At 37.3% G+C, this 25,562-nt stretch overlaps 1 protein-coding gene across 6 annotated transcripts in view; it reads right to left on the reverse strand.

Annotated features, from left to right (window-relative positions):
- Positions 1-25,562, reverse strand: part of CDKL3 (cyclin dependent kinase like 3) — a 108,958-nt gene that overhangs the window by 9,524 nt on the left and 73,872 nt on the right. For 2 of the 6 annotated variants that reach the window (XM_038552170.1, XM_038552179.1), the window contains one exon: positions 19,743-19,916. The exons of 2 other annotated variants lie outside the window; for them this stretch is intronic. In XM_038552170.1, coding sequence (XP_038408098.1) covers position 19,916 — 1 coding nt within the window. In that variant the 3' untranslated portion in view covers positions 19,743-19,915. Of the gene's footprint in view, positions 1-8,383; positions 8,486-19,742; positions 19,917-25,562 lie in introns of those variants that run through there. 2 more of the 6 variants (XM_038552174.1, XM_038552172.1) reach the window with 2 other exon arrangements.

Below are 25,562 nucleotides of genomic sequence, written 5' to 3' on the forward strand. Positions count from 1 at the left end.
AAGGAAGGAAGGAAGGAAGGAAGGAAGGAAGGAAGGAAGGAAGGAAGGAAGGAAGGAAGGAAGGAAGGAATGGAGATCAGAGATGGCTCCTGGTAGCTCACCACAAGGTCTCAGATTGGATTTGGATTCTGAGGCTTCCTTTGCCACCCTCTCCTATTTAGTTCCGAGTCTAAGATATGCCATATTAGTTTACTTATAATTTGTTTATTGGATTTAAAATTGTCTTTCTTCTGGGTGGGAGGATGAATGAAATAGGTCATGTGGGTAAAGGAGTGTGTTTGTTGTGATGAGCACTGGGTGATGTGAGAAGTGTTGAAGCACTATAATTGTACACCTGAAACTAATACAACACTGTATGTTAACTAACTGGAATTTAAATAAAAACTTAAAAAAATAAATAAAAATATCTTTATTCTGAGAAGCTCAAGATCATAAGCAATTTTTAAAAAGGATGTTTGGCTGGATCAGTTGGTGGATCATATGACTCTTGATCTTGGGGTCCTGAGTTCGAGGCCCATACTGGGCATAAAGATTACTTAATAAAAAATAAATAACAAATAACCTTTTAAAACAATTTCAAGGAATAGCAGCTTAATAAAGATCAAGAAATTATTGTGTCACGAGATGATTAATCAAAAAGAAATGAGCCCATGGGCGCCTGGGTGGCTCAGCCGGTTAAGTGTCTGCCTTTCACTCAGGTCATGATTCTGGGGTCCTGGGATCAAGTCCAATATTGGGCTCCTTGGTCACCAGAAAGCCTGCTGCTCCCCCCTACTTGTACTCTCTCACTCTCTCTTGTTCTGTCAAGTCAATAAAATGTTTTTTAAAAAGTAGAAGAAGAAATGAGCCCAAATTAAAGCAAAGGAGATCTGAGTTGGTTCCTGATGAATCATTGGACAAGAGAGGAAAATCCAGGCTTGAGTAGGCCACGGGCAGGAGGATGGGACTCTATCTCATTCCACAGCCCTTCAAGGAACAGAGCAGGAGACTTTACATAGGTCTAGACTCAAGGTGTGCCTGCTTGCAAGCAGGAAAAGGCCAAAGTTCCTTATAGATCTGGTAACACTTCAGAAGAATGACTAGTCCCTCTAGCCAGCTGAATTTTTTTATTCCTAATAACAGAACAAGAACTTATTTCTAGAGGAAAAAGGAGTGCTGAGAGCCTAAGATTCCAAGAGATAACCTTCTATGTCTGCCCTCCCCAGCCCCTGGAGAATGGATGTGTTCACTATTGATTTTCTAAACCACTTTTAAGAAGCCAAGGGATGGGGAATCTTAAATGTTAATGTCCATTTTGTGGGCAGCCTGAGTGGCTCAGCAGTTTAGCACCACCTTCAGCCCGGAGCGTGATCCTGGAGACCCAGGATCCAGTCCACACTGGGCTCCTTACATGAAGCCTGCTTCTCCCTCTGCCTGTGTCTTTGCCCCTGTGTGTGTGTGTGTCTCATGAATGAATAAATAAAATCTTTGTAAAAAATAATGTCCATTTTGTGGCTGAAACTTTCAAATAATCAAATAAATCTTACCCGTTATATCAAAGCTACATTTGGCTATTACCCATGCAGAAGTAGGATAAAAGATTTCTCCTAAAGCAAACTTCCTGGAGGAATTGAGCAATGCCAGAGAAGGCACGAGATTGCTGCAATTCCCAGGGAGCTCCTCAGAGCACACAGGTGAATGGGTCCATTCCAAACAGCTGGCAGCTCCCTGGCTCTTCTCAGTTGGGGCCTAGCATGTGCATGAAAAAGTTTCCCTCTGTTGCATCAACCAACAGCTAGAGAATCAAGAATTCTAGGTTAGCATACCAGGCTACTTAGGCAATGACGAATCTGCTTTACTTCCTCCTTTGTTTCCTAACCGAGAGAGTATTCCAGTTTCAGTGTGGAGGCCAGAGACGGCTGACGACATCACCACTTCCCCACAGCGGTTCACTCAGTCATCTCTGCAGGTAAGCCTACACTTCCCTTTGATGGCCAAACTAGAGATTACAGTTTCTAAACAAGGCACTCAACGTATCTCTTGATCCTAACAACAGACTAAAATTTTCAAAACACACCTCCAGGAGGTAGAGAATTGGCCAATAGTATGAAGACCTAGTTTGTGCTCTGGACCCTGCTGCCTAATTGTATGATGTGGTTCGAATCTATGCACATTCAGGGCCTTTGGAAAACCTCTAAAGTGATGCTTTGATCTTTCTCAGCAATAAGACTTTATACAACTCTCGGCTAAGAGAAGAAAAAGGGAGCACCCAGGGTAGCTCAGTGGTTGAGCATCTGCCTTTGGCTCAGGTCCTGATCCCAGGGTCATGGGATCATGGCATCAAGTCCCACCATCAGGCTTCCCGCAGGGGGCCTGCTTCTCCCTCTGTGTCTCTGCCTCTCTCTGTGTGTCTCTCCTGAATAAATACAATCTTTTAAAAAATAAATAAAAGAAGAAAAGGGGCTGCAGTCACTGCAGAAGACTTCTAGTGATAATTTCACCTACCTGGAAGAATAAGAGCCATGTTAGAGCCACACCAGTAAGACACAGGCCCAGGGATGCGAGCATAGCCACCTGGGGACAAGTGCATGTTCCCTACCATTTGGGAGTGAATTTTGAAATAACCATTGACTACCATTCTCACCTGTATCCTTCCTTTTTCCCTCCTTTCTCTTTGCTACCCTGAGGCCAGATTCTCATTTACAAGAAGAAAAAGTATGATGTGTTCCCCCTAGCTTTAGGGAGAATCAGTGTTGTTACTGAATTGAACTCATGTTCCTGACACATATACTGACATTTAGATAATCACCATCCCCCGTTGCAAATCTTTTGAAAAATACTGACTTACACTATTTGATCTACTCTCTTATCTTTAACATTTTATTTTATCATCCTTGAAAAATCAGAGTACTGCACGGATGAAGAGCTGGTTACATGGAAAGTCTTTCCATGATGAGATAACTGATCTAATGGAAGAGACAAGCCAGAGGAGAAACAAGCATGGGTCAAGGCATAGGAAACTAATCACAGCTCTACAGAGTTAATGAAGTCTTGGAGACAGGGAACAGACTGACTTGTATACTGTGTACTGAGAAGAGAAATGACTGGACATGCATGTTTTTCTAGAAACAATTCATTAATATTTCTTTTCCATTGCAGTACTTGGCCCAAAATCTAAAGGGTGATCATTTAAAATTTATGTATAATTTCAAACATACACATGGAGTAGAACTTTTGTAAAGATAATTATTATTCACTAAATTAATATACTGAGTATTTTAATGATCCCCCATGCACTCATTATCCAGCCTCAGCAATCACCAACTCGTACCCATTATACTCATTAATATTTTATCTGCACCCCCACCAACTTCCTCCATCCATTGTTATTTTGAGGCAACTCCTAGGCATCATAACATTTCATGAATAAATATTCAACATGTATCTCTAAAAAGATAAAAACTCATTGTAAACTTAATCACTCCCATACTTGAAATTAATAATTCTGTAATATCCAGGTGATTATGTTTTAGTCAGCATATAAAAAGTGTTGACTAGTGGAGAGGCGTGAAATATTGCTATTCCTACACACTGTACAATAAAATGGGACATATTCCTAGATTTGCCTATAAAACCTCAAAAGGTGGGTGATGAATTCTCTTAGTCAATCCAATATTTATTATTTGTCTATTCTGCACTTCAGGGTGGAGAATCATGGGATGGAGTCCTCCTGAAGGGAAAATTAGAGAGCCTGCCTCCTCATGAGCAACTCCCTTCGAACAAGAGGAGACTCTGTGTAATTAGGCAATGTCATGGTGTCACACGTTGCCTCAGAGCTATACACATAACTTGGGCATGTGAGCGAGCTCCGTGGGCAAGGGAATCACTTGTATATCCAGAGCACAGTCCAGAAGCAACAGTCTATGAGGGGTTTCCAATGCCTAATTCTACTAATTTGTTTATTTGGAAATATTTTAGGAATGTATTGGACCTGTAATAACATTTAGTGTCATTCACAAGGGTTAGAAGAGAAAGTAGAGTCATGTAAAAAAAAAAAAAAGAGGGGGGTGGTTGTAAGGGATATATAATATTCCCTATATTTCTTTGTACTAATCAACAAATGCTCCTTTAAGAATGTTACATAAACACAAAGGTTAGTTCATGCAGTTCCCAAAGATTTATGTACAAAATATTCTCTATGTCAAATCCTATTTTTAAAGTTTTCAAATAGAGCACATTTTGTAAGGCCAATTCATGTTCTCTAATTCATATTGTTTGTGAGACTAGATTTTTGAACATTTTCTTAAAATAAAACAATCCTAGTGAGGCTTGCAGGAGGAAATCACATACTCTTGGGGCTGTGCAGGCCTTTTCACTCCTGCACCATTACTGCAATAGCCACCAAACTGGTTTGTATGCCTCTCTTCCTCCCCTCTCACACTGAGTTGTCTTCCTAAAGCAATTATCTAGTCCTGTCACTTCACTAATATGCATTTAATGTTTCTATTACCTTCCAAAAATCCCTAATTCTTTAGGATAGCATTCCAAGTACTGAGATTTGTCCCTGACTTACTGGAACAACCTTATTCCTCATTGCTTTGTACTCTCCACATTCCTTATTCTCCAGCCACATCAACTAGTAAATGTTTTCAGAACATAGGCCATATTTTTCAAACAATGAGACACTTAATTCACTTCTTACAATAAGGGACAGTATAGTCCAGTGTTCAAGAGCATAACCACCTTCATGTCACACTGGTTTGGATCCTGGCTCTATCACCTACCAGCTGTGTGATTTTGATAAAATCAGTTAATCTGTCTGAGCCACAAGTTTCTTCAGCTCTAAAATGGGAATGATGAAAGTACCTTTCCCATAGAGTTGCTGGGAAGATTTGGTTGGATTAAGTAGGCAAAATACTTAGCACAGTGCCTGGCACATAGTAAACAGCCAATAGATAACAGCTCTTATGTTAGTCTATTAAGGTCCATCTATCTGTCATGAGACACCACTCCTTGAAGTCTTTCTGATTTCCCCAGCTGACAGTCACATCTCCTCCAGGGTCCTACAAATCACTCATACCTCTTTCTCAGCACTACTTTCTGCCTTGTGTTATTATTCTGATACACATCTTTTCTGTTCAATTTCGCTGAATCCCTGCCATGTACTAGGTGCCACAGGGAATAAAAGATGAAGAACACTTGGCTCTTTGCCATGCAAGTAGTGCTTAGAATATAGTTAGCAAACAGACATGGGCAACTCAAATACAACTTACCAATCTTTGTTTAATAAAGTTGTGGTTCGTTGTCATTATTATGATATTGTATGAGCTAGATTTTAATACAGGGACCATTTCCCTACTAAACAGAATTTACCTCTGGAAAGCAAATGTAGTAAAATACAATTGGCCATAGCTGAGTTTAGGTAACTGTCAAGGGCAAACTATTATCAGTGATGTTTTGAGATTGAAATGATAAAATCAAACTAATGACTTCCTCTGCTCCCAAAGCTTTTGCCAAAATAAATACACAAAGTGTTAGACCTAAAATGTGGCACAGAGCTAGAAACACTTCTAGCCACCTTCTCCTGGGGATGCAACTGTGAGGTACATTCTTGGTGTATCTGTAATTCAAGGGAAGAGGAGATGGTGAAGGCTGCACAACTATACTGCATTGTCTAACCCTGCCTGTAGATAGTCAAAACCATGAGATCAGTGACTACAACTAGGTTTCAGCTGCAGAAAACCAGCAGTCCTAATTGCTGAACAAGCCCTCTACCTTGTACTAAATAATGTTTTAAGTCAGTGCCAAGTTCTCAATGTCAACAAGACTTCAAGTGAGACTGCTCAGGTTCCTGCCTCACCCAAATACCAGAAGATGACACCTACAATGCCTATTAAAACAGGAAACAATGCAGTTGGACAGCATAGTTTGACTATGTGACTGGGCATATGTCATCAAGATGGCTCCTCATGAAATAATTGCTCTGGGCTGCTAATGAAAAGAGGAATGGTTTATTCTCCTAGATAGAGCTCACCACTCCCTTTCTCCTGCTGCCTTCCACTGCAGGCTGGCTGAGCAGTACAACCTTATGGCAGAGCTAGGCTGGTTTCCTCAGTCTATCTCCGTAATTCTAGCTCTGTGGGTACCTGTGAGACAGGAAATGTTACTCGACTCTGGGCAGTTTTGTGTTTCTAAAAACAGATCCAAATGTCAAATGTATGATCAAATAATGGGTTAAGGACCATTCTTGCCAGAAAGCTAAACACATTATAAAATCCTTAATTATATCTTGTATTTTAATTATAGTATTAAATAATACATTTCCAGCATTTGTAGATATTTATACTTTCTTTCCCCCTTTTCTTCATAACTGAATATATCATCTGGCATGTGACTAAGAGGCCAGATGGGACTAAAGATTTATGCTTTTGTACCGCTCAGGAGCTCATCTTTGTCTTAATGGTATCAAATTCGGAAAGTGATGTTTCTAATCACTATTATCAGTAGCCTCATGTTTCCATTCCTAATAATTTCTATTTTTACCTCCCCAAACATTCAAATTGTCACCTAAGAACCACTGTGCCAACAATGAGACTTCATGATGGATGTGGCAGAGGATGCCAGACTACATCAGCCCAACTGATGGATGAGAGTCTGATGTTAGATCGATGGACTGAGGCAAAGCTGTAAGGACTGTGAATACAGAAGTAAAACGTGAGAGATGATGCTGTTCATTGTGTTAAAACTTCCTTTGTATAACACCTCAAGGGTTATAATTTACTTCCACATATATTACATTTGGTCATCACCTCACTCTTTCATCTCATCCCACACCCTTCTTCAGTTTCAAGAAAGAACCAAAATGGTAAGATGACAAAATCAGCATTTGCTTAGCATGAATTATTAGTAAACAAAGAAGTATTATGTTTCTATCTTACTTGATGCTAAATGTTGAGTAACCACACAACCATCTGATGAAGTGTTAAGAATAAAGATATGTCACAAGCGTTCTTTACACAGGCTCTACAAATTGACCAAAAACAACATTATCACAGAGTTACATGATTACCAGTGATGTACAAACCAAGTATCTGTGGAAATGGCTGCCAGTTTCCACAAGCTACTTGAAGAAGTCTAGATTCTCAGCCCAATGGAGTGAACTGCCCTCCACTCAGTGGGTTCTTCAGCCCAACACATGTTCAATAGAACTTCTCTCAATGCCTTGTGCAGAGCAGCCCATCAGGAATTTTAAAAAAATTAAAACAGAGGCTTGACTCAAACAGAATGCAAAAATATGAGAAATATGGAAATTTGAACACTGAATAGTTGATATTAACCAAGTGTTAATAACTGTTATAAAAAAATAACTGTTATAAAGACCTATAATTATGTCTTTGTAAGAAGTCTTAGCTTTGAGAGATATATATTGAAATGTGTAGGAGAGAATTATACGATATCGTGAATTTGCTCCAGAATCATGTAAGAGGGGAGGAAATGAGTGGGGAAACAGATGAAACCAAACTGACCACATCTTAATAACTGTTAAATCTGGATGATGAGTACATGAGGGACCATTATGATTCTCTGCCTATCCTTGCATATATTTCAAATTTTCCATAACAAAAAGGTTTTTTTTTTTTATTTTGAAGCATTATAAACACAAATTAAAACTGGATACAAAGAATCCTGCCAGGAGTACCTGTCTTGCTCAGTTGGTAGACTTTGCAACTACTGATCTCAGGATCATTCGTTTGAGACCCACACTGGGTGTAGAGATTACTTGAATAAATAAACTTAAAAAAAAAAAAGAATCCCACCATATATCAACATGGATCAACAAAAAAAGGTTGGGGGAAAACTGTTGCAGAAGGATAGGTCTTAAATAATGCCATTTAAGGACGCCTGGGTGTCTCAGCGGTTGAGCATCTGCCTTTGGCGCAGGGTGTGATCCTGGAGTCCTGGGATCAAGTCCCACATTGGACTCCCTGCAAGGAGCCTGCTTCTCCCTCTGCCTGTGTCTCTGCCTCTCTCTGTGTGTCTCTCATGAATTAGTAAATAAAATCTTTTAAAAAAATAATAAATGATGCCGTTTATATAAAATGCCAAACATGTCAAGCAATACAATACAAACTCTCAAGGATATATGAATAAAGTTAGAAAGACAAGTATGAGAATGACAAATATAAACTTCAGAACCATGGTTATTGGGGTGCAGGAAGAGGAATGTAATTGGGGAGGGTTACATGGGGGCTTCAACTATCTTTGTGACATTTTACATAAGGTTATAAACACATATGTGATTAGTCTATTATCCTCTATGTGCTTTTGTACTTGTGAAATATTCCACAATAAAAGGACACATACAAATTAAAATTAAAAAATGAAACAGAAAGTGGATAATCACCTGTGGGAATGTTCTGGAAGAGTCCTGCACTTCTTGTATTGATTTCTAAGAACAATACCCATTGGCACCCCAACCCTCAACTTGTAAGAATTGCTTCTTTTTCTGTTAAAATATTTTATTATTACTAAAAAATCATACTGACAAAAATATAATTAACATACTTTAATAATAGTAATAGAACAAACTCCCTTGAACTATGACTCAAAAAATCTGAGAGCACTAGTATCACTGAAGTTCCTTGGTATACTCTCTCTGTTCACATTCGCAGTAGATAGAGCTGCTATCCTGAATTTTGTGTTTATTATTATAATTTAATGATACCTTATTTAAGATAGAGTTTTGCATATTTTTAACTTGTACATGTGGAATCATACCTTGACTTGCCTTTTTCGTGAGAGATATTACGAGATTCATTGCTGTTGATGCGTGTGTTGCAGCTCACTCCTTTTCACTGTGTGTGTATTAAATTACTATTTATTTACCCAATTCTATTGCTGACAGACTTTTGGGTTGTTTCCAGTTTTTTTTTTCCAGTTTTTGCTATAACAAACAATACTGCTGTATACATCCTTATATTTATCTCCTGAGTCCATGTGCAAGACTTTCGGTACAGTAGACATCAAGGAGAGGAACAGTTGGGCATAGGGTAAGTCCATCTACCACTTTACTAGAGAATAACAGATTTCCCACAGTCATTTGCCTCAATGTACACTCCCACCAGCAGTATATGAAAGATCCCAGTGCTCTGTATCCTTACCAACACTTGGTACTGACAGTTAGTTTTGCCTAATGAGTGAGAATGAGAACTGGAATCTGAGGTTTTTTTTTTTTTAATTTTTATTTATTTATGATAGTCACACAGAGAGAGAGAGAGAGAGAGGCAGAGACACAGGCAGAGGGAGAAGCAGGCTCCATGCACCGGGAGCCCGACATGGGATTCGATCCTGGGTCTCCAGGATCGTGCCCTGGGCCAAAGGCAGGCGCTAAACCGCTGCGCCACCCAGGGATCCCGGAATCTGAGGTTTTAATTTCCATTTCCCTGCTTATTAATGAAGCTGAGGCTCTTGCCATGTTAGTGCTCATTCACCTTCCTGCTTTTGTGAATATCTGATTCTGTCTGTCGCTCATTTGGGGGGTAGGAATGTTGTCTTTCTCATATTGATTTTTAGAGGAATTTGCTATACATTTTAGATATAATAATGCAAGTTATGTAATTTCCCAATTGTGACCTGCCTTGACTTGTCTAAAATAAACATGTTCCTCCCATCCTCTTTAATCTGTTAGAGTGGAGACTACAGTAATAGATTTCCCAATCAATCTTGTATTCTGAGACAAATACAACTTTGTTGTCATACAAATATCACTTTTCTATATTCTGAATTTTGCTTGCTAATATTGTGTTTAGGATTTTCACATCTGTATGTAAATGATAATGGTCAGCTATCATCTTTGTTTTATTGAACTTCCCTGGTTTTAGATTCAAGATTATTCCATACGTTCATTCACTGATCAAAAATTTTTTGAATTGGGATGCCTGGGTGGCTCATTGGTTGAGCATCTGCCTTCAGCTCAGGGTGTGATCTCAGGGTCCTGGGAGCGAGTCCTGCATCAGGCACCCCATAGGGAGCCTGCTTCTTCCTCTGCCTATGTCTCTGCCTCTCTCTGTGTCTCTCATAAATAAATACAATCTTTAAAAACATTTTTTTGAATGCCCACTATACATAAGGCACTACTCTAGGCACTTGGACATATCATGAACAAAAGAGAAAATATCTCTATCTTGGTGGAGATTACATTCTAGCCTCATAGGATGAGTTGGGCTATGTCCCCCTTTTTCTATTCTCTGGAGGAGCTGTACAATTTGGGAATTATCTCATCCTTAAATGTATGAAGAACGTACTTTGTTGTTTTTTGGTTTTGCTAATTTTCAAGCCCTTTGTCCAACCTGGGTTTGAACTTAGGACCCTTAGACAAAGAGTAGCATGCTCTACTGAAAGAACACATTTTTTAAACACTCTGGGCCTGGTGTTTTAACAATTGGTTATATTTCTTGATTGGTTATAGGATCATTCAGGCTTTCTATTTTTTAGTCTTATTTATTTATTTATTTATTTAATTTATTTATTTATGATTTTGTTTATTCATGAGAGACAGAGAGAGAGAGAGAGAGAGAGAGAGAGAGAGGCAGAGACACAGGCAGAGGGAGAAGCAGGCTCCACGCAGGGAACTCGATCCGGGGACTCTGGGCTCACATCCTGAGCCAACAGCAGACACCCAACCGCTGAGCCACCCAGGCGTCCCTCACCTTCACGTTTCTTACCTTACCTGCCTCTTCCCCATTTTCTTGAACCATTTCACGACAGGCTTGTCAATTTTACTAATCTTATAAAAAATCAACTTGTGGCTTTGTTCTCTATTATATATATTCTCTATTATTTCTCCATTTTTTCATTTCATTAATTTCTGTTATCTCATTATCTCATTCCTTTTATTTTGGTTTTGTTCTGTTCTTTAAAAAATTTCTTCAGTTCAGGGCGCCTGGGTAGTTGAGCGTCTGCCTTTGGCTCAGGCCAGGATTCCAGGGTCCTGGGATTGAGTCCCAGATGGGGCTCCTTGCAGGGAGCCTGCTTCTCCCTCTGCCTGTGTCTCTGCCTCTCTCTGTGTGTCGCTCATGAATAAATAAATAAAATCTTTTAAAAAAACATAACGCACATACAAAAATGCACAAATCTTAAGAGTTCTACGATTTATCACAAAGTGAACAGAACACATATGACTCCTATGCAAGTCAAGAAATAGAACACTACTATACATTTGAAGCCTCTAGTGCCTCTCCCAATTACAGTCTCCTGCTTTCTGGGAGGTAACCACCATCATGATATCTGTCACTATAGATCAGTTTTACCTGCTTTTGAACTTTATGAAAACAGAATATAGAATGTATTTTTTTATATTTGGCTTCATTTGTCCAATATTATATTTATGAGATATGTATAAGTTGTTGCATCTGGCTATACTTTGTTCATTTTGTTGCTTTATATAATATTTTACCATAAGAATATACTAGAATTCATTTATCCATTGTACTGTTGATGAACATTTGTGTGGTTTCCAGTTCGGGGCTAATGCAAATAATGCTGATGTGAACATTGTTTTCTTTTGAAATAATTTCAAACTTGTAAACAAAGTCACAAAAATCGTACAAAGAACGTTTTTTCCTGAGCCATTTGAGACTAAGTTGCTGGTATGATGCCCCAAATAACTTAGAATGTATATGTAATTGCTGTGAACGATAGTATTGTCTTACTTAACCCCAATACAACAATCAAAAGCAGGTAATTAAAATTAATACATTATTGTCATTGAATCCACACACTTCATTCAGGTTATTCCAATTGTCCCAGTATGTCTTTCTTTTTTTTTAATTTTTTTTTTTAATTTATGATAGTCACAGAGAGAGAGAGAGAGAGAGAGAGGCAGAGACACAGGCAGAGGGAGAAGCAGAGGGAGAAGCAGGCTCCATGCACTGGGAGCCCGATGTGGGATTCGATCCCGGGTCTCCAGGATCGCGCCCTGGGCCAAAGGCAGGCGCCAAACCGCTGCGCCACCCAGGGATCCCCCAGTATGTCTTTCATAGCAAAACACTCCAGTCAGAGATCACGTGTTTTATTTGGCTTTCAGATGTCTTTCTCTTTCAGTTTAGAGCAGTTCTTCAGTCTTTCCTTGACTTTAAAGGCCTTGACTCTTTTGAATATTACAGACCAGTTGTTTTGTATAGTGCCCCAAATTTTAGTTTTTCTGATATTTCCTCATGTTTAGATTCAGGTCATGTGTTTTTGGTAGGAATATCAGGGAAATACTGTTATTTTCATTGCATCCTGTCAGGTGGCAAATAGGTCAATTTGTCCCATTACTAAGAATATTCACTTTGACCAATTTACTAAGGTGTTTTCTAACAAGTTTCTCCTCTGCAAAATTACTCTTTTCCCTTTGTAATTAATAAATATCCTGTGAGAGACACTTTGACACTATGCAAATATCCTATTTAGTTTTAGCATCCATGAATGACTCTTGTCTGCAATAATTATTAGTGTGATGACAAATTATTTTTTCCATCATTTCTTTTACATTCATTAAATGGAATTCTGCTATAAGAAAGAGCTGTGTCTTCTCTCCTTACTTTCTTTTTTTTATTTATTTATGATAATCACACACACACAGAGAGAGACAGAGACACAGGCAGAGGGAGAAGCAGGCTCCATGCACTGGGAGCCCGACGTGGGATTCGATCCCGGGACTCCAGGATCGCGCCCTGGGCCAAAGGCAGGCGCCAAACCGCTGCGCCACCCAGGGATCCCTCTCCTTACTTTCTAATTTTTTTCAATTATTTGTTTATATGTATATGGACTCACACTCATTTTTATTTATATGTTAAACTCCATTGCTATGATGGTTTGTTTTCTTGCTCTCATTGTTTCACAGTTGACCATTAAAAACTCCATCTAGCTGGTATCTGTGTCCTTTCAAAAATATTTTTAAAGGACTTCCTTATATTCTGGCACAACAATGTGCCAGATGTTCCAAGGCTCATCATTTATTTTCCCTACCCCAGCCCTGGAATCAGCCCTTTCTCTGAGGAGCTGAGTCATCTTATACTGAAGAATAATATTTAGAAGTCAAGATCTAGGCACTAGATGCACTCATTGCTAGAGATGTGTCAGCAGGAAAAACTAAGAAAAATACAAAAGTATATATATATATATATATATATATATATATATATATATATATAAACACATATATACATCTCTATCTCATAAAAACCATGAGTTCATTTCACAATCTACTTATTTGCTCAACCCCAGAAAATACATAAAATACATAAAAGTTTCAGAATTGCTAACACATGCTTCTGTGAAACATGAATTTACTAACAAGAGTATGACATTTATATATATTGTTTTTTCTCTTTTTACTTTACAGTATATAGGCAAAATACTCTTTTCTAAAGTTACTTAGGTTAGTTCTTTTCTCCTCTATCTATCCTCTCCAGTGTGGTTATTTTATTCATTTGTTACTATTTGGTTTTTTTTTTTTTAATGAAAACACTTTTTTTTAATTTATGATAGTCACACACACACACACACAGAGACCTCTGCAGAGACACAGGCAGAGGGAGAAGCAGGCTCCATGCACCGGGAGCCCGACGTGGGATTCGATCCCGGGACTCCAGGATCGCGCCCTGGGCCAAAGGCACGCGCCAAACCGCTGCGCCACCCAGGGATCCCTCATTTGTTACTATTTGTATTCAATTTTGGGTTCCATCCCCAACACACACACACACACACACACACACACACACAAAGTTTTTTTTTTTTTTTTTTTTACTACACACAGGTTTCAAATCAGTTAAATGGGTGAGGAGAGGAAAAGTATTTATTTTTATTTTATTATTATTATTTTTGAATTTTAAAAATATTTTATTTATTCATGAGAGACACAGAGAGAGAGAGAGGCAGAGACATAGGCAGAGGGAGAAGCAGACTCCAACGCAGGGAGCCTGACACGGGACTCGATCCCAAGACTCCAGGACCACGCCCCGGGCCAAGGGCAGGCACTAAACTTGAGCCACCCAGGGATGCCCCAAGAAACAGTATCTTTGAATTGACATCAACATTAGACCAGATGGATATAACATATATCAGGAAAAGCAGTTCTAACAGGGAAATATATAGTAACAAGGTCCTATCTCAAGGAACAAGAAAAAAAGCTCAAATAAACAATTTAACCTTACATCTAAGGGAACTAGAAAAAGGAGAACAAACAAAGCCCAAGAAAGGGAGGAAATAATAATGGTCAGAGCAGAAATAAATGACTAAAACAGAGACTAAAAATAAATAAGTAGATAGAAAATATAATTAATGAAACCAAGAGTTGTATCTTCGAAAAGATAAACAAAATTAATTAGTCTTTAGCCAGGTTCATCAAGAACAAAAGAAAAAGAACCCAAATAAACAGTGACATCACAGAAATACAAAGGATTATAAGATAACACTACAAAAAAAATTATATGCCAGTAAACTGAACCTAGAAGAAGTGGATAAATTCCTATAAACATACAATCTTCCAAAGTGGAATCAGGAAGAACTAGAAAATCTGAACAGACCAATTACTAGTAACAAAATGGAATCAGTAATCAAATAACTATCCAAAAAATATGGGGTGCCTGGGTGGCTCAGTTGGTTGACCATCTGCCTTCAGCTCAGGTCATGACCTCAGGGTCCTGGAATTGAGCCCAAAGTTGGGCTCCCTGATCAGTGGAGCCCTGCTCTGCTTCTCCCTCTGCCCCTCATCCCCATTTATGCTTTCTCTCTTTCTCTCTGTCTCAAATAAATAAAATTTTAAATATAAAAATAACTATAAAAAAAAAACCCCAAAACCAGATAAAGTCACAGGTGAATTCTACCAAATTTTTAAATGTTTTATTTATTCATTTGAGAAAGAGAGAAAGAGCACAAGTGGGGGGGGGGGGCAGAGCCTCCCCGCTGAGCAGGGAGCATGCCTAGGACTCTAGAATCATCACCTAAGCCAAAGGCAGACGGACAGTTAACCAACTGAGCCATCCAGGTACCCCAGAATTCTACCAAACATTTAAAGAAGAGTTAATACCTATTCTCCACAAACTATCCACAAAACAAAAGAGGAAGGAAAACTTCCAAATACATTCTATGAGGCTATTATCACCCTGATACTAAAACCAGATAATAAATAAATAAATAAATAAATAAATAAATAAATAAATAAATAAATATAAAACCAGATAAAGACAGCACAAAAAAAGGGAACTATAGGCCAACATCCCTGATGAACACAGATGTAAAAATCCTTAACAAAATATTACCAAACCTAATACAACAATACATTAATAAACCATTCACTACATTCAAATGGCATTTATTCTGGGGATCCATAGATTCAATATTCATAAAACAATCAACGTCATATACCAACCACATCAACAAAAGGATAAAAATCATATGATCATCTCAATAGATGATGTAGAAAAAGCATTTGACAAAATTCAACCTCCATTCACAATAAAAATTCTCAACAAAGTAGGTTAGAAGGAACATACCTCAACATAATAAGGCCATATATGAAAAACTCACAGCTAATATCTTACTCAATGGTGAACAACTGAGAGATTTCCCTCTAAAATCAGGAACAAGACGAGAATGTCCACTCTTGCCACTTCTATTTAACATAGTACTGGAAGTCCTACCCACAGCAATCAAACAAGTAAAAGAAATTAGAAGCATTCATACTGGTAAAGTTAAACTGTCACTATTTGCAGATGACATCATACTATATATAAAAAACCCTAAAGACTCCACCAAAAAACTACTAGAAGAAAGAAATGACTTTAGTAAAGTTGCAGAATACAAAGTTAATACTCACAAATTGGTAGTGTTTTTATACACTAATAATGAAGTAATATAAAGAGAAATTAAGAAAACAATTCTATTTACAATTATACCAAAAAGAATTTTAAAAAACCTAGGAATAAACTTACCAAAGAGGTGAAAGAACTGTATGATGAAAAGTATAAAACACCAATGAAAGAAATTGAAGATGACACAAATGGAAAGATGTTCCATGCTCATGGGTTGGAAGAATTAAAATTGTTAAAATGTCATACTACCCAAAGCAATCTACATATTCAATGCAATCTTAAAAAACACCAAAGGTATTTTTCACAGAACTAGAACAAATAATCCTAAAATGTGCATGGAACCACAAAAGACCCTGGATAGCCAAAATAATCTCAAGAAAGAAAAACAAAGCTGAAAAGTATCACAGTCACAGATTTCAAGATATACCATTGTAGTAATCAAAATAGTATGGTACTAGAACAAAAACAAACACAAAGGTCAATGAAACAGAATAGAGAGCCCAGAAATAAACCCATGCTTATATGGTCAATTAATCTACAACAAACAGGCAAGAATATATAATGGGGGAAAAGACAGCTTTACATGTAGCTGTGCAGTGTAAAAAACTGAACTGCTACATGTAAAAGAATGAAACTAGACTAGTTTTATTTTATTTTATTTTAGTTTTAGTTTTTTTTAAACTAGTTTTTTTTTAAATCTCAAAGTCATTCTAAAGATTTATTTATTTATTTATTTATTATTATTATTTATTTATTTATTTATTTATTTATTTATTTTATTTTTATGATAGACACAGAGAGAAAGAGAGAGGCAGAGACACAGGAGGAGGGAGAAGCAGGCTCCATGCCGGGAGCCCGACGTGGGACTCGATCCCGGGACTCCAGGATCGTGCCCTGGGCCAAAGGCAGGCACCAAACCTCTGAGCCACCCAGAGATCCCTAAACTAGACTAGTTTTTAACACCATATTCAAAAACTCAAAATGGATGAAAGACCTAAAAATGAGTCCTGAAACCGTAACAATCCTAGAAGAGAACGCAGGCAATAATTTCTTGGACATCGGTTGCAGCAACATTTTTCTCCTTATGTCTGAGGCAAGGGAAACCAAAACAAAAATAAATTATTGGGATTACATCAAAATAAAAAGCTTTCTCACAGTGAAGAAAGCCATCAACAAAGCAAAACAGCAATCTACCAAAAGGGAGAAGATATTTGCAAATGTTATATCCGATAAAGAATTCAATATATTCAATATACTACACAACTCAACACCAAAACAACAAACCAATCCAAATAAAAAAAGGTCAGAGGACCTCAAAAGACATTTTTCCAGAGAAGACATACAAATGTCCAACAGACACATGAAAAAATGCTCAACATCACTCGTCATCAGAGAAATGCAAATCAAAACCACAATGAATTATCACCTTATACCTGTCAGAATGGCTAAAATAAAAATAAGAAATAACAAGTGTTGACAAAGATGTGGAGAAAAGGAAAGCTTGTGCACTGTTGGTGGGAATGTAAACTGGTACGACCACTGTGGAAAACAGTATGGAGTTTCCTCAAAAAATTAAAAATAAAAATATCATGTGATTCAATCATTCCGCTACTGGGTATTTACCCAAAGAAAACTAAAACATTAATTTCAAAAGATATCCGTACCACTATGTTTACTGCAGCATTATTTACAATAGCCAAGGTATGGAAGCAGCCTCAGGGTTCTCCAAATGGATAAAAAGTATATATATATATATATATATATATATATATATATATATACACACACACACACACACACACACACACACACACAGTAGAGTATTATGCAACCATATTATTACAGTGAGATCATGTCATTTGCGACAACATGAATGAAGCTAGAGGATATTATGGTAAGTAAAGTAAGTCAGACCGAAAAACACAAGTACCATGTGATTTCACTCATATGTGGAATCTAAGAAAAAAAAAAAAGGCAGAATCAGACCTGTAGATACAGAGAACAAACTAATGATTGCCAGAGGGTGGTGAAGGGGAGTAGAAAACACAAGTCTTCCAGTTATGGACTGATTAAGTCACAGGAATAAAAGGCACAGCATAAGGAATATATTCAGTGCCTTTGTAATAGTGATGGTGACAGATGGTAGCTATACTTGTGAATGAAACATAATGTAGAAACTTGTCAAATCACTATGATGTACCTCAAACTAATGTAACACTGTGTGTCAATTATACTCAAATAAAAAATGTTTTTAAAAAATCTGTGAGCAGGGTGCCTGAGTGGCTCAGTCAGTTAAGCATCCACCTTTGGCTTAGGTCATGATTCTGGGTCCTGGAATTGAGCCCATCAGGCTCTCTGCTCAGTGGGGAGTCTCCTTTCCCCTCTCCCTCTGCTCTTCCCTCACCCTGCTCATGCTCGCTTCCTCACTCTCTCAAATAAATATTTTTAAATTAAAATTAAAAAATCTGTAAGCAATCCAAATTGTTTCAATGGAGAATGGATAAAGAAGTTACCCATGTGAAGGATGGATAAAGAAACATATTGGAACACCTGGCTAGATCAGTTGGTAGAACATGTGACTCAGGGTCCTGAGTTCAAGCCCCATGTTGGGTATAGAGCTTACTTAAGTAAATAATAGTTTGGGAGTGCTTGACTGGTTTAGTGGGTAGAGTGTGTGACTTTTGATCTTGGGGTCATGAGTTTGAGCCCCATGTTGGGCAGAGATTATCTTAAAAATAAAGTAACTGTGGCATAGTCATATAAGAGACTACTATTCAGCAATTAAAAAGGACTGAACTACTTTAAATGGACAAATTTTAAGATATATTAGATATATCTCAGTAAGGTTATAAAAAAGGAAGAATTTTAAAAAAATTTTTTTTATTTATTTATGATAGTTACAGAGAGGGAGAGAGGCAGAGACACAGGCAGAGGGAGAAGCAGGCTCCATGCACCGGGAGCCCGATGTGGGATTCGATCCCGGGTCTCCAGGATCGCGCCCTGGGCCAAAGGCAGGCGCCAAACCGCTGCGCCACCCAGGGATCCCAAAAAGGAAGAATTGAATATACATGTACAACTTTGATGAATCTCAAAAACACTGTCAAAAAAAGTACAAAAGAATATATACTATATGGTTCATTTACATATATACTATATGATTCCATTTATACAATGTTCAAACATGAATAATACTAATCTGTGGTAACAGAAGTCAGATAGTGGTTACCTCTGATAGGAGGTATTAACTGAAGAAAGGATACGGTGGGATATAATTGTTCTATATTTTGTTTTGAGTCGTTGTTACATAAGTGTATTTGTCACAATGTATAAAGCTAAACACAATCTGTGCATTTTATTTTATGTAAACTATACCTTAAAAAGAAGAATCATTAAGAAAATGAATAGACATACCACACATTGGGAAATAATATTTATAATGCATATGTGTGACAAAAGACTTATATCCAGAATATATCAAGACCTCTAAAAACTATCAATAGAAAAGCAAACATTCCAATTAATAATGTGCAAAAAATGTGCAGAATATTTGAACAATTAACAAAAAGATAGGATGTCCAACAAGCATGTGAAAAGATGTTTAACATCATTATTTACTAGGGAAATGTAAATTAAAACCTCAATGAGATACTATTATACATCCACTAAAATGGATAAAATGAAAATGACTTTTAATATCAAAAGTTTATAAGATGTGCTACAACTGGAACTCTCATCCATTGCTGGTGGGTGTGTAAACAGTTCTCTCATTTTAGAGAATTGTTTGGTAGTTTCTTAAAATTTTAAATATATACCTACCTACCCTATGACCCAGGAATTCCACTTCTAAGTATTTTCCCAAGAAAAATGGAGGTTTATTTTTTTAAAGATTTTGTTCATTTATTTGACACAGAGAAAGTACAAGCAAAGGGAGTGGTAGGCAGAGTGAGAGGAAGAAGCAGCACTCCCCTCTTCCCCAAGCAGGAAGCCTGATGCAGGGCTCAATATCAGGACCAGGGGATCATGAACCAAGCTGAAGGCAGATGCCCAACCAAATGAGCCACTCAAAACGGAGGTTTATATCTACAAAAAAAAAAAAAAAAAAAAAAAGGCTTGTACAAGAAAACTCATAGCATCCTTAATCGTCATCATCATTAAAACAACTCAAATATGCATCAACAGGAGAATGGATAAAGAAATTGTTTTATATCCATACACTAGAACACTACATAGCCATAAAAAGTAACAACTGACACCTGCAAACCATGAGTGAATCTCAAAAACATCACACCAAAGTATATATACTGTATTCTATTTATATGATTCAAATTTCATGAAGTCTAAAGATGGGCAAAACTAATCTATGGTGTTAGAACTGCCTGCTTCTCCCTCTATGTCTCTGCCCCTCTCTGTCTCTCATGAATAAATAAATAAAATATTTTTCTAAAAAATCCAAAACTCATTCAACTGAAGTCTTAAAATCAACCCCAAAAGCCCTAAAATAAAGATGAAATACAGATACTTTCAGAAAAACATAAATATGTGGATTTGTCACCAACAGGTCTGTGCTAAAGGAAATATGAAAGGGTAGTTTTCAAGCAGAGAAAAATGATCCCAGATGTAAGCCTGGAGATTCAGGGAGGAAAATGGCAAAAAAATATTAAGTATTGACCATCTAAAATAGTAATAGTATAGGGGCACCTGGGCTGCTGACTCTTAATTTTGGCTCAGGTCATGATCTCAGGGTTGTGGGATCCAGCCTCCCTTTGGGCTCCTCACTCAGCGCAGAGTCTGCTTGGGATTCTCTCTCACCCTGTGCCTCCACCCCCCCTCCATTTGCACTAGCTCTCTGTCTCTAAAATAAATAAATATTTTTAAAAATAAAAAATTAAACAGTAGTGAACTAAAATATACAAAACTAAAATACGTGACAAAAATGGCACATAAGTTAGGAGAGAAGTAAAAGGAGTTAAAATATTTTCAGGTCCTTTCATTGACCAAAAACAAGTAAAAGTACTAATTTTATTATTAAACTCTAGTAATCAAAGGTGCATGCAGTAATCTACAGAGAATTGTGAAATAATATATAATTATTAACAAATGAATAAAGGGGAAATACTAAATAATAAAAAGCTCAATAAATCCAAAGAAAGCAATAAAAGGAAGAAAAATAAAAAGAATAAATGGAAAGTAAATAGTAAGCTAATAAATTTAAAACCAAACATATCAATAACTATATTAAATATAAATGGCTCCAAATAAAATGTTTCAAATAAAAGATATAAACAGTCAAACTAGATTAAGAACAATTAAACTCAACCATATACTGCCTGTAAAAGAACCATTTAGGTCAAATATAAATATATAGGAATATTCAAAGTAAAAAAAAAATTAAAATGTACCACATAAAATCTAAAAAGAAAAAGCTAGTATATAGAAATACTTCATAATGAACAAACACAATATTTCATAATTTAAAAAGGTATAACTCAGCAGAAAAATGTAATAAATCTGTATTTTATGCACCTAAAAACACAGCGTTAAATGTACATTTAAAAAAAAGCTGATAGGGATCCCTGGGCGGCGCAGTGGTTTGGCGCCTGCCTTTGGCCCAGGGCACGATCCTGGAGACCCGGGATTGAATCCCATATTGGGCTCCCGGTGCATCGAGCCTGCTTCTCCCTCTGCCTGTGTCTCTGCCTCTCTCTCTCTCTCTCTCTCTCTCTCTCTCTGTGACTATCATAAATAAATAAATAAATAAGCTGATAGAATTAAAAGGAGAAATAGACAACTCCATAATCTTAGTCAGAAATTTTAACACATACCATCAATACCTGTTAGAAGAGGCACAGGCCAAAGAATCAGAAATGATTTAAAGATCTGAATAACACAATTAACACTCTTGAGCTGATGCCTGTGACACTGTACCCAACAACTAGAGAATACACAATATTTTAAAGTTCAAAAATGTACTATATATTGGCACATAAAACAAATCAATACATTTCAAAGAACTGAAATAACACAGACTGTATTCTCTGATCACACTCTAATTAAACTAAATACCAATTTCAAAGATTTTCACGTTTGGATACTAAGAATGTCTTGGTAGCTTATGGGTCAAAACAGATATTACAAGAGAAATTAGAAAATATCTTTTACTCAAAAATAGTGAAAATACTACATATAGAAGCTTGTGTGACACAGTTAAAGTGGTGTTTAGAGATAAATATATAGCTTTAAAATGCTTATTATAAAAAGAACAATGGCTGATAACAATTTAAGTTAGAAAATGAACACAGAATTTATGCCAAGATAGAAGGAAAAGAAATAACAAGGATAAAAGTGGACCTTAATGACATAGAAAGCAAAGAGAGAAAGGATCAACTTCATTGAAAACTTTGAAACTGATAAGCCTCTGTCAAAACTCACCAAGAAAAATTGAGAGAAAATAGAAATTACCACCATCAAAAATGAAAAAGAGGACTTCATTACAAATCCCACAGACTTTTATAAGATAATGAGAATATTATGAACAATTTTATCCCAATAAATTAAAAAATTTAGGTGAAATGGACAAATTCCTTAAAAAAAAAAAAAAACATAACAAGCAGCAGCAGCAGCAGAAAAAAGAAAATCTTAATAGGCTCTAACTTTCAAATAAAATGAGTTCATCATTTAAAACTTTCCCACACATTGCTGCTGTTGTCAACATCATACAGCCTCTTGGATTCTAATGAAGTCAGGTAACACTCTGGAATGAGAGACAAGCCAATTTAAGGAAAATGTGGATCCAGCCTTATCTATAATTATCATTAAATATTTAATAACAAGAAACCCATCTAGATGCAGAACGTATATATCTTTTTAAGATTTTTAAATTTATTTATTCATGAGAGACACAGAGAGAGAGGCCGAGACATAGGCAGAGGGAGAAGCAGGCTCCCTATGGGAAGCCCAGTGCAGAACTCGATCCCAGGATCCCGGATCATACCCTGAGCTGAAGGCAGACACTCAACCACTGAGCCACCCAGGAGTCCCCAGATGCAGAATATCTTGATGCATTTTGCCAATGTGAGAAGCATAGCAGTGCCTGGGGAATGATGAACTCATGGAGAAGAGTTCTAGATTTTCATTTTAGAAAATCTAGCATAGTACCATAGCACAAGACCTCTAGCCTGTACCAAATAACTACATCCTCAGTTCAAACCCAATGTAAACCCCAACCTTTTTTTTTTAAGATTTTATTTATTATTTATTCATGATAGACAGAGAGAGAGAGAGAGAGAGAGAGAGAGGCGCAGAGACACAGGCAGAAGGAGAAGCAGGCTCCATGCAGGGAGCCAGACGTGGGACTGGATCCCGGGACTCCAGGATTGCGCCCTGGGCCAAAGGCAGGTGCCAAACCGCCGAGCCACCCAGGGATCCCCCCAACCTTTTTTTTTTTTAAGATTTTATTTGTTTATTCATTTTTAAAAGATTTTATATATTTATTCATGAGACACACAGAGAGAGAGGCAGAGACATAGGAAGAGAAAGAAGCAGGCTCCATGCAGGGAGCCCGAGGTGGGACTCAATCCTGGGACTCCAAGATCATGCCCTGGGCTGAAGGCAGGTGCTCAACCGCTGAGCTACCCAGGCATCCCAAGATCTGATTTATTTATTTGAAGGAGAGAGCACAAGCTGGGTGGAGGGGCACAGGGAGATCCCCAACACAGGGCTCAATCCTAGGACCCTGAGAACATGACCAGAGCTGAAGGGAGACACTTAGTCAACTGAGTGCCCCCTAACCCAGGCACCCTATAAACCTCATCTTTTTATTGAAGTACATTACTGATGTTTAGCTTTGCACCAATCACACATTCAGATTTGTCCTCTACAATTTAGGCTGATCTCTCAGCCATGTGACCACACTATTTCCTCCTCCCTCCTCTTCCTAATATGATTCACAGTCCCCTAGATACTCCAAAAATCATGCACAAATAAGTAGGGCTATAGTAACAGTGATGCTGTTGTGTTATTGCCATTGAAGAGTCATACGGTGTATGTGGATTATAGTTTTTTATCTGACGTAAGTTTGTGTGATACCAGCACAACCTGTAGAAAGAGTATATAATGGACTTAAAAAAAAATCTATAGACAAGTAGGGCAGCTGGCTGGCTCAGTCAGTAGAGCACATGACTCTTGATCTTGGAGTTGTAAGTTCAAGCCCCACAATGGGCATAGAGCCTATTAAAAAAAAATCAGAGCTCCTAGGTGGCACACTTAAGTGGCTAACTCTTGGTTTTGGCTCAGGTTGTGAACTCTGCGCTCAGCTCAGAGTCGGCTAGGTATTCTCTGACCCTCTCCTAATGTCCCTCCCACTCATGCTGTCTCCCTCCCTCTCTCTCTCTCTCTCTCTCTCTCTCTCAAATAAAAATAAATTTACAAAAAAATCTACTGACAAGTTTCTTTAATAACAAAAAAATTAAATAGCTAATTCAAAGTCCAGATAGTAATTTGTTCAAATGTATGAATGCTTCCTTATAAAACAAAACCATGAAAACAAAATGAAAGAAAAGAGACGGAGGAGAGGGCTGAGGGAAGGAGATTAGGAAGATACTCCCACGAAGAGAACTCCAGGCCCAGATGGCTTCACTGATAAATTTTTTCATGTTAATAAGAAAAAAATCTAATCTTATACAAAATCTTTCAGAAAATAGTCAAATTTTGTTCTCTAACCCTGTAGAAACAAATAATCCCTAAGTCTCAGTGGCGCAAAACAACAGAGGTTTCTTTCTCATGATACATGTCAGATGTGAATTTGCTACAGTTCTCTTCCAAGCTGTGGGTATACTATGGTGTTCATCCCTGTGTCTTTTTTGTTCAAGGTCCACGTTGAAGGAACAACCGTATTTGGGACCGACTGTTCTCATCAACTAATGTCAGAAGATAAAGAGCAAGAGCTGGCACAAAGACTTAATGGCTCCTATCAGACATGGTGTATGGCCTATCAATTTACATGCCATTTACCAAAGCAAGTCGCATGTTCAATCTCTACTTCATGGGTCAAGAAATATACTTCTTTCATAGGAGGCACCACTATAAACCACATAGTAGTAAGCAAGGATGTATAATCTTTTTAGAGAAAAGGGGAGTGAATATGTGAAGAGTAATACATAGCACACTTTCCAACCAGTTTTATTAAATCAGCATGACTTGATCCAAAATTTGACAAGGACATTTTAGGAAAGGAAAAATTATAGTTCAGCCTTACTCATGACATAGATGTGGAAGTCCTAAACAAAATACTAGCATACTGATTTTGGCAATATGCAAAAGTATGAGAAAGCTTTTAATAAACTATTTTTTGTCTGTGTAGCTTCTCTGTTCCAGACATATCATATGAATGGAATCAAATAATATGTGGCCTTTTGTGACTGGCTCCTTTCACTTAGCAAAATATTCACAAGGGTCATCCATGATGTACCATGCATTGTACTTTATTCTTTTGGTGACCATAAAATATTCCACTGCATGGAAATGCCACATTTAGTTTATCCATTCACCAGTTGATGGACATTTGGGTTGTTTCCACTTTTTGACTATTGTTAATAATGCTATTATTATAAACATTTGTGTACAAATTCCAGTGTGTAGAAATATGTTTTCACTTCTCTTGGGTACATACCTAGGAATAGAATTGCTGGGTCATAAGGTAATTCTATGTTTAGTTATTTGAGAAACTGC

This window comes from Canis lupus, chromosome 11 (assembly GCF_011100685.1).
Source record: "Canis lupus familiaris isolate Mischka breed German Shepherd chromosome 11, alternate assembly UU_Cfam_GSD_1.0, whole genome shotgun sequence".
Lineage (NCBI taxonomy): Eukaryota > Metazoa > Chordata > Mammalia > Carnivora > Canidae > Canis > Canis lupus.